This window comes from Cladophialophora yegresii (genome assembly GCF_000585515.1).
Source record: "Cladophialophora yegresii CBS 114405 chromosome Unknown aczIN-supercont1.5, whole genome shotgun sequence".
In the NCBI taxonomy this organism is placed as follows: domain Eukaryota; kingdom Fungi; phylum Ascomycota; class Eurotiomycetes; order Chaetothyriales; family Herpotrichiellaceae; genus Cladophialophora; species Cladophialophora yegresii.
Window position 1 is genome coordinate 729,213 of NW_006913049.1, and position 18,581 is coordinate 747,793.

Below are 18,581 nucleotides of genomic sequence, written 5' to 3' on the forward strand. Positions count from 1 at the left end.
CACGAGCCGAAGTACGCGTGCGCGCAATGGAGTGCCACCTAGCTAGGGCAGTACGCTGGGGATGCATACATGGTGAACCCCAAACATTCGGGTTCGTTGCGTCGTGGGAAGTAGGGTTGCAGTAGAAAGTACTCCGTACTTGGTGGTAGATGGAGTACGGAGTACGTACACGGCCCAACAACGAAGCCTTGTCAGTACATACTGTAAGGTGGTCCAAGCAAACACGTCGACGCGTCGGAAGCACAGTAGTGGAACTAATGTGCTGACGTCCTGAAAAGTACTGTAACTCGTACTGCACACCCACCACACCCACTGCCAAAGTGGCGACTTCGCAACTCGGAGCGTGGCCCGGTGTGATGAAACAGTTCCTGCATGTTCCCCAGACACGGCACAAACACTAGTCCGATTGCGGTACATGTCTTCCACGCAGTAGAGGCGCGCCTTTGCGAGAGCAAGCGCGAGGAAATAATGTCCCCAAGGATAACACCTGCAGAGTTCAAGCCCAGCAGGGGACCCTCGTAGCGGACAGGGGATCCTGGGGATACGAGGTACGGGCACGTGGAAAGTGATGGTTCCCCCGAAAGGAATAATAGCCGGACGCCCAAATTCTCAGAGCTCGCCAGGGTCGCCAGGGGCCACCGGTCGGCAGTTTCCCGCCAATCTTTTTCGGAGATAAAAGAAGAGTGATGGAACGCCTCGGACGCTAGTGAGAGTTTGGGCCTAATTAGACGAATGCATGGTATCTATATGGGTGCACCAGGTCAGGACGTCGAGATGCCGTCATGCTCAGAGCTGCAACGGTCCTCTGTAGTCTCCAGCCTCGATCTCGACAAAGGCGGAGCGAGGTTCACATCTGCATTGGCGTCAGCGAGGGAGACAAATCTGGGAGACGCAGGATAATGATATACGCACGGGAACGAGATTCATTACCCTCGCGCGAGTGGTGATGGTGACAAAGGGGGGAGCGAACTTGAAACGGTGAGATTCGCCGAGACCCTGAAGGTCAAAGAGCTTTACGGGGAGGGATGTCATGATGCAGACTCGACTTCGCACGCAAGACCGCATATCTGTTTGTAAAGTGTTGATTCTAGGTACTCTGTCAGATGTTAATCTCTTCTGAAGGCTATGCCTCTTCTCTCAACTTTGACTCCCCATCGATGCCCGTTTCCAACAGCTGGCTTCCCTCGATGCGACTTCTTCGAGTGGCTCTGCATCTTTCCATCCATCATCCACGAATGCTTGCTCCTTTTTAAGCAAAAGTAAGCGCGGCTTCGATAAGACCCAAGGCCCTCCGCCGTATATCTTCCAACGATAACATGGTATATCTTCTCGGTGATATGACAAGTGAAATGTAGGATGAATCTCTCCTTCCGTTCGGGCTTGAACGCTGACTTATCCTCGCCTCGTCCAACCCTTGACATGCTTGCTTTTCGCGCTGTGAAGCGACTGCCTGCTGTATTCCGAATCTCAAATCAATGGAAAAGGATTCGCTCGTTCGAACGGTTGCTGCATGTGATGATATCGTCCTCATGGTACGGGAAAACCACTCCCTTTTGCGCATGGTTACGGTTGTGAAATGCTGTCGTCTCCCATTTGTACAATTCTGTGCTGTACAGGTATGTCTCCCTCGTCTGCAATGTCCTTAATGTCGCTAAATGGAAAGTCGCGTGACTTATAACCCTCTGGAATAATGTTGAAACACTGAAGCCCGCAGGTAGATGCTCAAACAATTTGCCGCCATTCGGATGTGACATAACGAAATTCGTCTGTCCCGGGAAAGCCCGCAACGCCACACGCTGAAATTGCGGCAGATAGCTTGGAGTAATAAAAAATCGTCGTATGCTGTGTTCAATCGGGGAGTTGTGATATCTTCCAGTCGAACTCCTGGGTCGTCATAGGACGTGCATGTGTTGCCCTCGGATCCCAGTCTCTGTGCTGGATAGGCGCCTTAGGCTGGGAAAAGCTCGATACAGGAGTGACATAGGTTCGGGCTGAGGCGTAGAAGTCCTGCTTCGCATCCGCGTGTTCGAACTCCTTCATTCTTGGACCAGACAAAGCTCGATCTGGAGGTTGGATGTTCAGTTGGGGCGTTGCTGCGCTCAGCATTTCGTACGTACGAGGATCGTTCGACAATCGTCTGGCATCAGCCGAGACAAACTCGCTCTTCCGGAACAGCTTCGTACGGAAGAATTCTGCCCAGCCATGGGTCATGGACCACCTGCCCATGAACATCAAGCACCAGAACCCACTCAGCTGCAGCAGCGATTAGCATGGCCAACGAATTGAAGAGCCCGGGACAAGTCTTACCCCAAGAAGGATCAGAACAGTCAGAACAACCGCTTCGGACTTGACCAAGCCACTCGCCAGAGGCAGACACTGGTTCTTGTCACCACCCTTCTCTGACAAGCAGGCCAGCCAAGGCTTCGCCTTTGCCACAAGAGAAGCATTGAGCTGGGTACTGTTGTCCATCGACACGAAGACAACCGAAAAGAACACAACCTCGGCAATGATGACAAGGACAATGCTGGCGCCACGCCATTGGAGCTCAACGACCCTCTTGACTCGGCGATACGTCTGCCTGGCAGTCATTGTCTTCATGCTGCCATTATAGGTCGGTGGTTGAGAGCTGGTATTTGTCGTCTGCTGTTCGTCAAAGAGACTCTTGATATAGACTTGCACGCAGTAGCCAATCGTGATGAACTGAAGGACCAGGGCTAAAGCCGCAAAAGCCAGCAATGGACCCCAATAATCTTGCAAGGCATCTTTGTGGTTGATGTGGCAGACGTTCCCGAAGCGGAACGATACACCAGTCAGACTCAGCGTCAATGCCAGACCAACGATGGGGATCAGCCATCCGAACGCCAGCATCACATAGAAGGACAGGTTGCCGAGAGTGACTTCCCAGCAGATCTGGAGATGGAGGGCGAGGGCCCTGCAGAAGACCCATATGACGACGGCCCAACCGCCGAACAACAAGAACGCACCGCTGATGGCGCATGAGCCGCTGGACTTCATGTCGTTGGGAGTAATTTCGTTGAAGCATTGTGCTGGTTTGGTACCCAATGGAATAATAAAACCAAGCTGTCACTCCAAGTGTGAGCCACAGTGACGGAAGATCAAGGATGCGTCGTGTGACTGACCTCGATAAATACCACTCCCAGTGTAAGGCAGACACTTAGGTAGTGTCTATGGGTGTACTTGACTGGGAGAACAGCGAAAGATAGGAGAAGATATACTGATAGTACAAAGGCCGCCACATTGACCCAGTTTGCGATTTCGGTGCGAGCTTCAAAGCCTGCCGCATCTCAGCCAAACCTTTCGAGCGCGAGTCTGTAGGCCAACTTACCATCCGAGTACGTCCAGTCGGTTAACGGGCATGGTAAGCAACAGGTCAAATTTGGTTGAAGTGTCGACAATGGCAAGCAAAACCGCCCGCCAACAACTGAGAGTCATCAGCAAAGCTGCGGACCCTTGGAGTGGCCGCGTACGTACATCCGCCATCCAGTGGAAAGAGCGTTTCCTGTAGAAACGGTTGAGGGCACAAACCCCCAAGCGATGACGTTGAGGACATCTCGAATCGACTGTTCGCAAAGCCGTCAAGCCAGGTTGGTCGACACTATACTATCATGACAGCGGCTCGCCTTGCTGGGATCGGTGTTCTTGAGCGGGAGGGTTGTCGATTCAAGCCGCAGGACGTAGTATAGGCCGCCGCGACGGCAAGTGTGGGAGGAAATGTTGTGATGGAGGGTTGGGTGATAGTGAGGTGAATATGAAGAGGACAATGACTGCTGGTCAGAGATCTCCCGGGGCTAGACGAAAAGAGCGAGGGTCAGAAGAGAGAACTCATGGAGCCGGGCTTGAGACGCGCGAAAGTGGTCACTTTTGGTTGTTGAACAGTCGAGTGTATCAGGGTTGCCCCATGTCAAGAGTCACGACGAGACGAGGATACGGTGGGGAGGAGGACTTGTTAGGATTCGGAAAAGTCGATGCCAGCCCAGTCGAGTGAGACCTGTTGAGTGGTAGCACAGGTTCCTGAGGCACTTGGGACCTGCAGCTGACTGTGAATTGTTCGTCTCGTTGGCCTGTTGCAGCCAAGGCAGGTACCAGCGTCGTAGTACTCCATTCGACGGCGGACGAAGTATTTCATCGGGCTCGGTGGTGGATGGAATCCACAATCGGTGGGATGGTGGAGCTCGCAGTCAGGCACGCCGCAGCCATTTCGGGTGACTGGCACAGGGCAAAACTATGGCAAGCGCCGTCAACCCAATCGCTTGTCCCAAGTCTCGAGCACCAACAGATGGAGGCTAGAGCAACAACAGATGGGCGCGAGCAACAGCTAGCATGAGCCTCATGAGGGAGAAGCAGCCAGTGACGCGATTGCGTATTTTCCACCACTTTGATCCTCGCCATTTAGTTTGCCAATGGCAGGCATGGATGGAATGGCGGGCACGGTGCCTGATTTGGCAACAGTAAACGCAGCGAATAGGCAGATAATGGCTTGAGCTTGGTGAACCAACAGCGTGGCATGGGTGAGAAGCATGGCAAGACGGGAGCAAATTGAACATGACAAAACGCAACCATGGTGGTGGATTGGGTGTGAGAATACGACGTTGGGTCAACAACGTTTCGATGCCTCACACTTGGACTAGGGTAGGAAAGCAGATGCTGGGCAGGAGCGGCAGGGGTCGATCCTCTGAAAAAGACGCTAGTTAGGCTAGAAGATCCAGGAAGCGCAAACGGTCCAGGGATGCTTTTCGTGTGGACCCGAGGACTGCGCTTCGACCTGCCCCTCAGACCCCTGAAGCCACCAGGGGCCGCCAATTCTGCGCCGGCTGTGGATTTTGTCTGACTCGATTATTATTACTTGAGTGTTGCGACAATCCGAGAGATGGCGTCAAGGAAGCGAAAGTCCCCGGTCCGTGAAGGGATGCATGTTGGAGATGGCGCAGGGCTGGGGTTATCAAGCCTCAAGCAGCCTCGAATCTGGGTGATTTCAGAAGGCGCCCTGAGATAGTGTGCTGGGCCAGAGGATCGTAATGTTCGGAGGACCTAGAACGTGATGGGACAATGTGCAGGACGAAGATGGAAAAGCCGGACAGAAAGCCACGATTATCGATGGCATGAGGTCCAGGCATGCCTGCCTGGTGCGTATCTAATGTGGAATCATTACGACCAACTGCCCTGATACCCAGAGGCCTCAATCCTCCGTAGAACCTAAACAGTCATCGCTCACCAGCAGCCAAGGCGGCCGCGGCCGAAATCAGTGCGTGTCGAAATCCAAAAAGCAGCACAAGTTGACATCTCGGAACCAGCTGAAGCTCGCGAGACGGCCGATGCCATCGATGGCCAGTCAGCTACAAATCTGCAGTGGTCGAGCATTCCATCTTGAAGAACAGAGGACGAGTACGGAGTAAGGTGTCTTGAAAACGGTCCCATCGGTGCAAGGTATCCCAACCACCAGTGGTACCTTTTCCGGCCTCGAGGAACGGTGACTGAACACAGCGTCTCCCATTCGAATGTCAGCAGACATCGAGTGCCGGTCGCGACTGTACACAGGAAGCCAGCTTCTGCATATTGTCAGAGTCGCCACGCCGTGGCCACTTTTGACTGACAGGTCAGCAGCGTGCCGCCCAACGGCTTCACCGATATTTCACCCAGCCTCAATTATCCGCTGAACAACTGAACTAATCCGACCAGCCGTTGTAACGATCTACCATCTATGAGAAGCATTTAATACATGATGACATCTGGGAGCAGAAACCATTGCGCAGGACGAGTGAATATCAAGAACCCTGTGTCCTTTGTTCGTACCTCTTCCCAGGGCTCACGAGGTTTCACTGCTGTGTCATTTTTGCCTTTCATGTTGACTTCAGCATCGTTGCGTAACGGCTGTCAGTGGTCATTTCGTGTACGTCTATGTCTGGAGTACTCCGTATGTTGACTACTACCATGCCGCTTCCCGTCAAAGTTCACCACTCCTTGATAGTGGTGATTCAGCACAAATCCGACCAGTTGATGTCGGCCGCCATCAGCCGTACGCCGGTTCCCAACACCCCAGATATGAGAGCTGCACCTGTCCCACAAAGTTAGGATGGTCCCGATTTTACAAATCCCTACTTTTGAAGTGGGATGAGGTGGCGTATTCAAGGTCATGACACCCACGAGCGGCGTAGTCGCATCGTGGCCACTGCAGGTCTAGGCCAGCTACAGGCCTTTACTTGCGGAGACAACCAGAATCGGCACGAGATTTGGAGACACGTCGCGACATCCCGGTCTTATGGGACACTGTACTCTTGAAAATAATGTCTCTGTAAGACCTGAGAATCTTTGATAAAGTGGGAAACCGGCCTAGACTTTTCGCGTAGACGATTTTCTGGACTTTCGAGTGATTTCTCGATACGAATTTTGTGATTCGCCGGAATATCCTGTAGCGTCGACTCTAGCTCGGCACTAAGGATTTTGCCCGGATGTCCAATCAACAACGAGAGCATTCACTATGAGTTCACATTGGCTGTTTATTCTCTGGTGACCAGATTGTCTCTCGGACTTTCGTGAGCCTGAAGATCCTTTACGCGCTGAACGTGGGCCGCCGATGATCCGGAGCCGCTGCATGACTGGACCTTAAGGTCCCGGAGATCCCACGCGACATGCCTGGTGCCACACCCATGCATACCATACCAGCGCTTTCGCAATTCGAGCGTCTAGAATAGCGGTGCGGCAAGGCGCGAGGGTGACGCCCACTTTCGCTTGGATGTGTCGAGGGGACTCAGCTTCGCGGACAAGGACGTCCGAAGCGGCCTCGTGACTTGTATCCGGGCCTAAAAGTGATACATCGGTTGCTTGTGATTTCTGTGACCGGCATTTCAGCGTCCATACATATCTGCTGCAACATGTCTGGCAGCGTTCCAGGAGCTCGACGGTTCCGCTTCGGACCGTACTAGACGCTGATCTTGGTACCGCGGCGTTCTAGGAGATGAGGTATGGTCAGCAGGTCAGAAGAGAGCCTAGACCACACAGCTGATCTCTCGCGGTCCATGCGGACTGAGAACATGGATCCGTAATTAGGTACTCCGCATCTAGAGCCAACTTTCGACTCCGAATGCCTCAGGAGGCGTTGAGCACTCGATCCTAGTTGTCGTGTTAAATTCGGCACCATAGAGTCCCCTGGAAGCGAGCATACCACGAATTGTTCCAGACTGGCTTCGAACAGCTCGTTATTCACGCCGACACCACCTGGATGTTCCACAGGCGACAACGGATTCTTGACCACATATTCGACATAGCAATTGACGTAGATTTGCTGCAACGCTATCCGCATGGATCCCGACTTGGTGTCCGTGAGCATGACGAACTTGGTATTGGTAGGTGTCTCGTAGTAGTGAAGTTTGTATTGAGACGTTCGATAGGAGAGAAAGCTGGAATTACCAGTCAGCAACAGCCTCGACACCATGACTGACTGAGCGACCTATCATCTTCACCTCCCAGCTTCCGCACCATGTTCCGCAACGAGAATACGGTGCCAAAGATGAGTTTTGCATCATCATCCGCGCTCAGCGCAGCACGTGGTTGAGAAGCGCCGTTGACATATGCCTGTGAAGACGGTCTTGAGGTTTTGCCGGTAGTGGAGATGGACGGAGGCAGCCATCGTCTCCTATAGATGCACTCGGCTGCATGGATCAGAACTGGGCGAGACATGTATAATGAACAGCACAAAATCCTTACCATGTCTGTCGAATATGTAGAAAGAATAGACCACCATCTCGCTCGACGGAGCCTGTGTTGTCGAGGAAAACCGGTCAACACACACGCATCTGGAAGCCGACTATGCGATCAATGACCGGAGAGACGATCGATGATGATGATTGATCGACTCCCTTCCGAAGCCCAGTTTCTTGACTCTCAGTTGTTTTTATCATGACCTTGAGTAACAAGATCTTGGGATGACCATGAGACAGTCCTACACCGGAGAGAGTCAGGAATGGCAGGTGCGGCGGGGAGCTCGTGCTCGAGTCTGACATGCGCGATCGTCGACCCTTCGCGGCTCAGCGTCAATCGGTGCCGGCGATAGCATCCAGAGCTAGGGTCACCCCAGCTCGATATTTATCTCTTCATCACAACGGCAAAGGCATCAGCTCAATGTCGAGTGCGTCATGGATATCGTTGCGTCGCCTACGTCCACGTCGGCGGAGGAAGGTGTCCCCCTTCCCATGAGCAACACTCAGCCCCGCGATTTGGTGCAGTCACATGGAAATCCCGGCGACGAAAGCACCAACGCTTCCACTCCCACCAAGCCCCCGATAGTCAAACACTTGTAAGATTTTTGACCTTGGGAGATGATGACCACGCGTCTCTGTCTAACGCCTCTGCAGGTCCAGTCCTGAATATAGTACGCCATCGCGCCACCACCGTCGCACCCCCTCCTCTGCAAGGCAGGTCAAGGTAGATCACACTCGAAGCCCTTTCGGCGCAGTGTCTTATCAAACCTTTGCAGGAATCCCTCAATGCACGATCCGAATATGTCACCAGCAAGGATGACGGAGTTGCGGAACATCGTATCAATCAATATGTTATCAAGCAAGAAATAGGCCGTGGGTCGTTTGGGGCAGTCCATTTGGCTATCGATCAGTATGGCAAGGAATATGTACGATTATTGGGCACGGTTCCTGAAAGTTCACTTACACTGTTCTACACAGGCCGTCAAAGAGTTCTCCAAAGCCCGACTCCGCAAGCGAGCCCAGTCACACATCCTCAGGAAACCACTCTCTCAGCGACGCCGTGGAGCCCTGCAAGGTTTCAACTCTCCGCTACACCGCGGGTTTGGCAACGATGGAGACTCCAAATCAAGTCCAATAAATCTCATCAAGGAAGAGATCGCTATCATGAAGAAACTGAACCACCCGAATCTGGTGTCGCTCATTGAAGTGTTGGATGATCCGTCAGAAGACTCGCTGTATATGGTTTTGGAGATGTGCAAGAAGGGCGTCGTTATGAAGGTCGGCCTGGATGAGAGAGCAGATCCATACCCGGACCATGTGTGCAGGTACTGGTTTCGGGACCTGATTCTTGGAATCGAATATCTGCACGCCCAAGGCGTGGTACACCGTGATATCAAGCCCGACAACTGCCTGGTCACCGAGGACGATGTGCTCAAGGTGGTCGATTTTGGTGTTTCCGAAATGTTCGCCAAAGATTCGGAAATGCTTACTGCCAAATCTGCAGGGAGTCCAGCATTTCTCCCGCCTGAACTTTGTGTTGCTCGCCATGGCGATGTCTCAGGGCGAGCAGCGGACATCTGGTCGATGGGTGTGACGTTGTACTGTTTGAAGTTTGGACGGATTCCATTCGAGAAGACCCAGATTTTCGCGCTCTACGAGGCAATAAAGACCGAAGAGCCCAACTTAGACGAAGAACCAAATGAGGACTTTCGGGATTTGATGAGACGGATACTCGAGAAAGACCCTCAGAAACGTATCAAGATGCGGGAGTTGAGGGTAGCGCTTGTTCATTGATATTCTGGTAAATGCTGATTGTCTTCAGGAACACCCCTGGGTTACGAAAAAGGGCGAAGACACGCTACTCTCGGAAGAAGAAAACACCTCCGACCTTGTCGAACCCCCGACCGAAGCTGAGATGAATGCGGCGATCACTGACAACATGAGAAATCTTATGACGGTCGTGCGTCCTATGCCCCTAAAATAACCTGAGTGGATCACTGAATGCTCTGTAGGTGAAAGCCGTCAACAAATTCAAGGCTTTGATTGGGAAAGATAAGTCCCGTGCAATAACCTCCATATTGGGTGAGCAAGGAGGTGCACGTTTTTCTCAACCTCCCACAAGCATGCCCACAGAAGGCACGCCGCTGCCTCTGAAATCGCACAGCTTCAATGTGTTTGGCCAGGAGCGCTCAGAAGAGTCACAGCAAATAGATAGGATCTCCGAAGACGTGAACAAACTGAAAGTACGACCAATACCTACTCTAAGCATAGACGACACTACGAAGGCCGAAGAATCGAACGGAGGCGGATCAGGAAAGGTTCCCTTGAGCCACGCGAGTACTGCCGCAGATGAAGCGATGTCGAGGATGGAGACCATCGCAGAAATTGAGCAGCTCGACCCGGACAAATTACCGCCTTTCCGATCACTTAAACCTCATGCATATACCATTGACGACACCGGCCACAAGGGCCATGCCCACGACCCATTAGAAGACAAGCTGTACCTCTTCATAGGCCCATCGACTTTTTCTGGCACCAGCAGTATGACGGACGACGACAGCACATTTATTCCCAGTGGTGACGGCGTACCAATTGTCAGCGAAAGCCCCGGCGCAGCGGATGTGGACATTTACGAAACCGCCTACCGAGACGAAATTGAGAGGATAATGGCTCGGGCGAAAGAGGAGCAGAAGGAGCCGAATGTCTATCTGACAAGACGCGTAGATGCGAGGTTGATGGCTATCAGTGGTTTGGCAGGCAAATGGGCGGCTAAGGGCGAAGAAGCCAAAAACCAAATCAAGGACTATACTCAGTTTTCTACTCGAAAAGCACGGGTAACCGAGGTCAGCCGCGCACTTCGACAAGCAGCCAGAGAGGAGTACGAACGGAGAAGACAAGAACATCGGGAGTGGATTGCAGCCGAAAAGGCAGACCGCGCCAAAGCGAAAGAGGAGGATACTTCCAGGCCAATCTCCTCTGCATCACCACCTCTGGGAGCTGGGAGCGAAGTAGAAGAGCCCGCGGGTGGTAGTCCACAATCGCCCGGCAGGCACTCCACGATGTGGAAAGGTAAGGCAGTAGATGCGGGACGACAAGCCAGAACCTCCCTCATGGGTTTCGTGGATTTGGTGAAGAGCAAAAGCCGAACACGATCAAAAGATGAAGCGAACTGATTCTGGGAATGCTGCCGTGGTTGCGACTCGCATTCTGCAGAGCATCTGGACTGCGGGGAAGCTTGGGCTTCCCTTGGCTTTGACGGTACAGTATAGTTAAAGCGATTGCCACCAGCATCAGAGATAGGCGGCGACGGAAGCGCCTAAAAATCTGCGAGCCATGGAATATCGTTTCGTCAACTGTCATACCACCCGCCCTACGCCGCTCAACGACCCGACGGGCGACGGACCTACATTGCGCATTTTGTCTTGGATCATGCCCCCTTTCAGCCCCTGGTTACTTGGACAGCTGGATTCATAGATTTAGGCAGAGTCGGGAACATGGCTAGACAGGCGGGAGTGCAGGCTTTATGGGTGCAGCAGCCGCCAATTTTGAAGGGCCGACGTTCAGCAGTCGGACGGCTCACCGGAGAGCCGTATGAAGTAATCGAGGGAAGAGACACATGACAGTGATGACTGGCGAGTGTGACAGCGACGTGACCTGAGCAAGCGGCCGAGCTGCCAGTGCGCTTTGTCTTTGGGAAGCGGATGTCGGAGGCTTTGGTCTTGGCATGGGCCGAATAAGCTGCAGGGCTTCAGGAATCAGCTTCAGCCTTTTCTATCCCTTCACTCCATATCAGGTCAGATCCTCATCTGAGGTTGCTTCAGGGCGCCCCCGTTTTGACTTCCATTTTCTTTTTCGTCTGCATCTGGCGGATCAGGATTCGCACTCAGACCGTTCTCAAGCGTGGTTGGTCCTGGAATCCGTTCATTGGTTACATATCGTGCCTTTGCGCATGGACATGAAGGCACGGCGCCACCAGTCTGTCTCGCTGTTTCGAAGGTCCATCATTCACCGCTGTTCGGTCGCTCTTGCCTCAACACATCGCTCGCAGTCGCTGCAGATCCAGCTGCTGCCATTCACTACTATAGATTCTCCGCATCTTGGAAAGTTTTGGCAGTGATGTATTAAGAGCCCCTCGTCCTCGCTGTTCGATTCAACTCATGCGCCGGTCAGAATATTCTCGATAAGCGTCACAGCGCCATCAGGATACCGTACGAATTCATCGAGCATCCATTCCCGAGGAAGATCTGCGGGGTTTCAATTCTGCTGGAGCTTGATGGTTGACTGCCGCGTCTCAGTTAGATGCACCTTAAAGTCGGTGAAATCTCTGCACGCATTCAACCTGCCCTCATTCTAGAGCACAAACATCTCCGCGGGTTGCGAAATCGGCTGAATCGTCGTGGACATGGGCCAACACAGCAGAGAATCTTCGACGGCGCCATCTGGAAATGATGGGGCGACAGTCGAGGTCAAGCGCGAAGAGTCGGTGGATGGTGAGCTTGCACACGAGCTCAGCACCGCCCGCGTAGCCGCCATCAAGCATGAAGACTCGGCAAGCCCCTCGGATTCACCATCTCTCAAACCCGCGCGATTAAAATCATCGCGCTCATCCCCTGCGTCGACATCCTCAAATCGACCTCTCGATGCAGATAGGGACACGTCGACTGCCAAGAAAGAGCCTGACGGGGCAAATGGTCACCACTCGACCTCCACCTCGCCCATCAAGTCGGAACCCAAAGCACCCTCAAAGCCCGCCAAAGGCACCCGCGCCGCCTCTAAGCTGCCACCCCGTGTTGCTCCTCTCTTCGACCATCTTCCGGATGCAACAAACGAAGCCACTTCTACTTTTACAGTTCTTGATGCTTGCACTTACCAAAATAAATACCTCGGCTTCAGTGAACATGCTCTCGACTGCGACTGCAGCGAAGAATGGGGTCAGTTTGCACTGTCTTGCCGTCCATGATCCTCTGCGCTGACCATCATGTCTAGATGCGGCCACCAAGCAGAACCTCGCCTGTGGCGACGACTCCGACTGCATCAATCGAGCTTGTAAAATGGAATGTGCCAATGACTGTAGTTGCGGAACTGATTGTCAGAATCAACGATTCCTTCGACGCCTGTACGCTGATGTATCGGTCATCAAAACTGAAAAGAAAGGCTACGGTCTACGTATCAACGTCGATCTGCGGCCGCATGATTTTATCTTCGAGTACATTGGCGAGACCATCCCGGAAGGCACCTTTCGAAAACGGATGAGACAATATGATGAAGAAGGCATCAAGCATTTCTATTTCATGTCTCTGAGCAAGGGTGAGTTTATTGATGCTACCAAGAAAGGAAACCTGGGTCGCTTCTGCAATCACTCTTGCAACCCCAACTGCTATGTCGACAAGTGGGTAGTGGGCGATAAGCTTCGTATGGGCATTTTTGCCGAGCGCTACATCAAAGCCGGCGAGGAACTCGTCTTCAACTACAACGTTGACAGATACGGCGCCAACCCGCAGCCGTGCTACTGTGGGGAGTCAAACTGTACAGGCTTCATCGGAGGCAAGACACAAACCGAACGCGCCACCAAACTGTCCGCTGCGACGATTGAGGCCTTGGGCATCGACGAAGATGAAGCCTGGGATACGATGGTCGCTAAACGGCCGAAGAAGAAGAAGACGGCCGAAGATGATGAAGACTATGTCGACAGTCTCGAAGCCAAATCGCTTGACGCCGAAGGCGTGACGAAGGTGATGGCTGCACTCATGCAGTGCAAAGAGAAATGGATCGCTGTGAAACTCTTGCAGCGCATTCAACGCTGCGATGACGACCAAGCATGGCATCGGGTTGTCAGGTTTCACGGCTACCAGATCCTTAATTCGCAACTGTCGGCATGGCGTGACGATGAGAACATCATTCTCCAGATTCTTGATATCCTTGACCGACTACCACGGTTGACGAGGAACAAGATTGTCGATGCAAAGATAGACAAGACACTGCAGTCTTTGGTCGACCACGAAGACGACAGGGTGGCCACTCAGGCGTCATCATTATTTGATGCTTGGTCCCAGCTTGAGCTTGCCTACAGAATACCGCGAAAGAAGAAGGAAGACGTAGCAACCTCTGTAAAGACAGAGCCAGCACCATTCGAGCGTCGTGAATCTGCCCAGCAAAGGAAGCGCTCAAGGTCAAGATCAAAGTCTCCTCCAAGAGGACCAGCATCGCTCAACGCGCCAGCCGGTCCTCGATCTCTGCAAAGACCCGGAGCAAATTTCTTTCCGCGTCCTCCATTGCCCTTTCAGCGCGGTCCCCCACCATTGCCACGAGGCTGGTTTGCGGCTCAAGACAAAGGTAGAACATATTTCTATTCTTCATCGGGACAGACGACGTGGACCAGACCGTCAAAACCAGCAGATGACCCCCCTCCGCCGCCTAAACAGCCATCGGAACAAGACGTACTCAAAAGTATCATCGACAACATCGTCACGTCGCGCGGCAAAGAAACCAAGAACTCCACACCCGACACGCCAGAGCCTAGCAAGCCCAAGAAGGAAGAGAAGTGGAAATCTTACGACGAAGAAAAGCAAAAGAAGCTGTACGAGAACACTGTAAGCAATGTCTCCCCCTTTCAGAGCTTCGGTGGTCGCAACTAATATGCTTCAGCTCTTCCCCCATATATCGCACGTCATGAACAAATACAAGAACAAAATCCCTCGGGATGACCTCAAGCGTTTCGCGAAAGAAATAGCCAAGAAGCTTGTCGCCTCGGACTACAAGGCAGGCCGGGTCAAAGACCCTACGAAGATCGAAGACCGACAGGTAAAGAAGGTCAAGGACTTTTGCAAACAGTTCTTTGAAAAGGCATACCAAAAACACAAGAAGCACGAGGCAGAGAAAGCCACGAGGGAGAAGGACAAGAAGCCCAAGCTGGACGGTGAGACAGCAGCAGCCTCAGCCCCTGAAGCAGACGAAGACGAAGACATCAAGATGTCGGACAATGAGCTGGATGACACTCCGAGTGTTCATTCGCCATCCGAGGCCAACGGCACGGGTACGTTGAAGCGGAAACGCGATGCGCAAGAACATGACGCCGCAGTGGGCGGTGACGACGATGGGCCAGAGCCCGCTGGGTCGCCGATCAAGCGCCTGAATATGGAGCTCGACACACCTCCTCCGCCGCCACCACCGCCTGCACCGCCAATTGAAACACCGCCAGCCAGTACACCTCGCGAGAGTCAAGACGTCGACATGGAGACAGATATCTTCGCCGATACGAATTTTAAGGGAAAGAGTATGGCCGATGTTTTGGCTCAAGCCCAGGCCGAAGATGACGAGGCAGCAGAGGATGTGGGCGACGTGGTGATGAAGAATGGCAATGTGTTGGAGAGGGAGGGAGAGACGAGGAACCCGATGGTGGAGGATCAGCCTGTTGACCAGACCAGGACGGATCAATGACAAGGTGAACGTTGCTTCTAGTGCTTCACACTTTCAGTCTACGAGACTGCAGAGGGAGGAAAGTCTTGGACCGCGCTCTCTCTCTCGGCCATTTTGTGTACAGCCGGGGAAGTGAGCTCGGCGAGAGCAAGCTGGAGCTACTCTTGGGAGGCTGCGGATTACGACCTCGACACATGCTCAGAATTTCTCAAAGCGGCTATGCCTGGACGTGCGCCTGCAAAGGGCAGGTGAGATGGTACGACGAGGCCTAGCAGTGCATGGCTGGAGCATTTGCATTCGACAGACAAGCCTTGGATTGGCGCTTGCACATGTCCAGCTCGCAAGTACGAGCAGAGCTGTGGCGCAGATAGCATGGAACAGGATTCTTGTAACAGGCAATCTCACGATCGAAAGCCGAAGCTCTGCATCTTAAGATCCTGGAAAGATGCGCGGAAAATCAACTTGCCGTCCAATCTCATCATAGATAGTTATTCAGATAATGAGCTGCGTGACGCAGACTTGCTCTCCGAGTCGGAGCCTTCCTGAGGAGAATCGCCAGACACGCTGGCCTTGACGAGACACCGAATAAAAGGGTTGGCCGATGTCGAGATATGGAGCGGTGCCTCTGCTGGGAGGTCCTGAACATGCCGATCCCCCTCTGCCGTTACACAGTACTCTCTCAGCGCTCCCTGGGCGATACCGTCTTCCAATAAGACTGTGTCTCTGCCGCACCACTTGCGCCACATGCGGAAGCAAAACTTTTGTCAACCCAGCGCATCCCACAGCCTAAGACTCGGTGGGCTATTCCGTACTCGCAGACGGGATGGGGATGTGAAGATCGTAAGAATGGCGGCATCTGTCGATGGTGGATGTTCCAGGATCGCTGAGAAGCAGGGCGCGTTACCTTCCGTTGGGGTACCGTCTTGCCAGATTGTGAATCGATGATGTTTTCGATGGGCACGAATTCCCGGACGGACAGCCCTGCCTGATTGCTCCTGCTCTTGCTCAGTAGAAACTCTCGACGATACTCTCCTTGTTGGCATTCATCTTGGCATCCAGGCCACCTGGACCGCCCTCCCCGAGCCTAAAGACGCTCTCGATGACACTCAGCTCGGTCGCCGTGGTGTCCATGCCCGTCACGGCAAGCCAGTCATTCACGACCATGCCGGCGCCCACGACAGGACTCCCGCGGTTGACACTCCCAGCCACGAGAGGCACTTGTAATAAGGAGGACAATTCGTCTTGGTCTTGGACAGACGTCTTGGGGTGCACGATGCCACCGGCGTTTGAGAGGGCCATGTACGAGCCGGTCAGGACATTGCCTGCGATGGTTTGGCGGAATACCTCGACGCCGAGGGTGTCTGCGATGATCTCTTCGGTTTCGCGTTCGAGGTCCGGGTGGACTAGAGCGACATGGTCGTCTGCGCAGGTCATCATCAGTCAGTACCACGTCCGCGAAGTTAAGTTAAGTTTGTGTGGTGGAGAGGAACGAATGAGAAGGACCTGGAATCCATACTCGAACAAACCACATTCCCCAGCGCGGATAATCGCTCCTCAATCCTCTCGACCTTGACTCCGTCCGGCAGCGTGTTTCTCAGGTGTAGTAGCTCTTGATCCGTCGTTGAAGTCGGAACCAGCAGACCGTTCTTGTTTCCGGACGTCAAGCGGCCGACGATCCGCGTACCAGCAATGGTACATCTCGCGATGGGTATTAGGTCTGCAAGTTCGGATTCGAAGATGGAGTAGAAGTTCTCGGAGGCGCCAATGGCGACGAGGCAGTATGAGTTTGTGAGATTGGCGAAGACGCCCACCTCGTTGGAGTTTTCGAACTACATATTATGCGCAGGTCAGCGTTGTGTGCTGCTCTGCTCTGCTCTGGTCTGCTCCGGTCCTGAGCCCGAGGGAAAGTGACTCGGCGCGCGTACCTGTGCTCTGACAGCCATGGTGGCCCGGTCGGTGTGATACTTCTGTTCTACAGGTGAACGAGTGCGCCGAAGGAAGGCGGGGTGAAGCTGAATGAATGATTCTTTGCGCGTGCGTGATCCGGCCGGCGAAGACGGTTGGTGTAGAAACACTACGGTCAGGTCGTAGGTCTTCCAAGCTCTTATATTTGTTCCGAGTGGTATTTACGATAGCTAGTACTCGCGAGAGTGTAAAGGCAGGTGTGAATCATACAAAGTCCTTCCGCAAAAAGTCTGGACGCCGTGGTGGCCGCAGGACGAAATTGTGTAATCGTGCAGGCGACTTTTGGCTCAGCCCCTCATCCAATCAATGACGACAAAATGAAGAGTCATCGCTTCGTCTCTTCTTCCACTTCCCACATTTGTCGTCTGCTCCAAGACTAGATCCTCGCTGCCACGCCACTATGACTCCCACGGCCCCCTTCAACATGTATGTGCTGACCGTCCTACCGGTCCTTGACGCCGTTGACAACGTCATGGCGGGTGTCTCCTTTTACTCATTTTCAGATGTGAGATTGGATGGGTGCTCTGTTGATTGGCTCAGAGCTGCAGAGTTCGAAGTCCCGAGATCTTTAAGCTGGTTTACTGTGCTAGAAATCATACATCTTGCATGAGGCCATCTCCAATGCACGCATGCTTCCGGATCCGGGTTCTGCCCGCATTTATCCAATACATCTGTCCTCTCTAGGACACCCCGTCCAAACCAGAAGATCTGTCTTGATAGCCTCGCGATGGCCGGACCATCAGTGACACAACTGCAACCCCAGAATGGCGTCGTCATAGCAAGACCTCATGGCCTTCTCGTCGTCGTTCCAAACCTCATATACCCCGTTGCACGACGCGTCGTTCTTGTCACACCAAGCGTCGAAGCAGCGGTTCTTGGTCTTGTCCAGGTCCCTGGCGTCAAAGGAATGCAGCAGGAAGCCCTCGTCGACAAAAGGAGTGCCGGCAACATTACTGACGTCAAAGTAGACCAAGCCTTGGCCCTGCTCCCATGTCCATTCCAGCTGGGTCACGCGGATTGGAGAGGCGTTGAGGTCTCGGGTGCACCTGGCAACGCCTGTTAGCCTGTGCTACTGTACGTCGGCATTCGCAAAGGTGGACTTACATAATGGTAATGCCGGTGCCTGACGGTCTATCGTCGAACTTGACCGTGATGTTACCGCCATGGTCTAGCTTGTGCCATTGGACGCCCGGACACTGGCCTGGGGCAGTTCCGGGAGCACAGCCCTGGACGGTAGCACAATACACGTCGGAGTTCTTGCACCATTGCCAGACGTTGGCGGTGCCGTACGCATCTGTGGCCTTGAGGAAAGCAAAGAGCACAATGGTGAAGGCGAAAGAGCTGATCGCGGAGAAGCACGCATCTTGTCGATGTACCGATCAGAAGCACAGAGATCGATCTGTACCATGTCAGTACTGATGTCCACCTCCATTGTCGGTCTCTCAACTTACATGTCGTGAATTTGGGATCTCCTACAGAGGCAGC

At 53.3% G+C, this 18,581-nt stretch overlaps 6 protein-coding genes across 6 annotated transcripts; 2 read left to right on the forward strand and 4 right to left on the reverse strand.

Annotated features, from left to right (window-relative positions):
- Positions 1-1,848: 1,848 nt before the first annotated feature.
- On the reverse strand, positions 1,849-3,571 carry A1O7_06998 (uncharacterized protein; the record flags this gene model as incomplete). The annotated part of the gene is made up of 5 exons (XM_007760998.1): positions 1,849-2,253; positions 2,308-3,081; positions 3,141-3,295; positions 3,347-3,442; positions 3,493-3,571. 5 exons carry the CDS (start codon positions 3,569-3,571, stop codon positions 1,849-1,851), a joined length of 1,509 nt encoding a protein of 502 aa, XP_007759188.1.
- Positions 3,572-7,104: 3,533 nt separating this feature from the next.
- Positions 7,105-7,759, reverse strand: A1O7_06999 (uncharacterized protein; the record flags this gene model as incomplete). The annotated part of the gene is made up of 4 exons (XM_007760999.1): positions 7,105-7,128; positions 7,181-7,415; positions 7,466-7,667; positions 7,723-7,759. The coding sequence occupies 4 exons, from the start codon at positions 7,757-7,759 to the stop codon at positions 7,105-7,107; spliced, it is 498 nt and encodes a 165-aa protein (XP_007759189.1).
- Positions 7,760-8,150: 391 nt separating this feature from the next.
- On the forward strand, positions 8,151-10,888 carry A1O7_07000 (CAMKK/CAMKK-META protein kinase; the record flags this gene model as incomplete). The annotated part of the gene is made up of 6 exons (XM_007761000.1): positions 8,151-8,311; positions 8,370-8,439; positions 8,492-8,641; positions 8,694-9,491; positions 9,538-9,675; positions 9,728-10,888. 6 exons carry the CDS (start codon positions 8,151-8,153, stop codon positions 10,886-10,888), a joined length of 2,478 nt encoding a protein of 825 aa, XP_007759190.1.
- A 1,229-nt stretch (positions 10,889-12,117) lies between these two features.
- On the forward strand, positions 12,118-15,152 carry A1O7_07001 (uncharacterized protein; the record flags this gene model as incomplete). The annotated part of the gene is made up of 3 exons (XM_007761001.1): positions 12,118-12,646; positions 12,702-14,305; positions 14,361-15,152. 3 exons carry the CDS (start codon positions 12,118-12,120, stop codon positions 15,150-15,152), a joined length of 2,925 nt encoding a protein of 974 aa, XP_007759191.1.
- Positions 15,153-16,136: 984 nt separating this feature from the next.
- On the reverse strand, positions 16,137-17,074 carry A1O7_07002 (eukaryotic translation initiation factor 6; the record flags this gene model as incomplete). Its single annotated transcript, XM_007761002.1, has 3 exons — positions 16,137-16,552; positions 16,648-16,960; positions 17,057-17,074. The coding sequence occupies 3 exons, from the start codon at positions 17,072-17,074 to the stop codon at positions 16,137-16,139; spliced, it is 747 nt and encodes a 248-aa protein (XP_007759192.1).
- A 761-nt stretch (positions 17,075-17,835) lies between these two features.
- On the reverse strand, positions 17,836-18,528 carry A1O7_07003 (uncharacterized protein; the record flags this gene model as incomplete). Its single annotated transcript, XM_007761003.1, has 3 exons — positions 17,836-18,142; positions 18,201-18,437; positions 18,473-18,528. The coding sequence occupies 3 exons, from the start codon at positions 18,526-18,528 to the stop codon at positions 17,836-17,838; spliced, it is 600 nt and encodes a 199-aa protein (XP_007759193.1).
- Between the last annotated feature and the right edge of the window lie 53 nt (positions 18,529-18,581).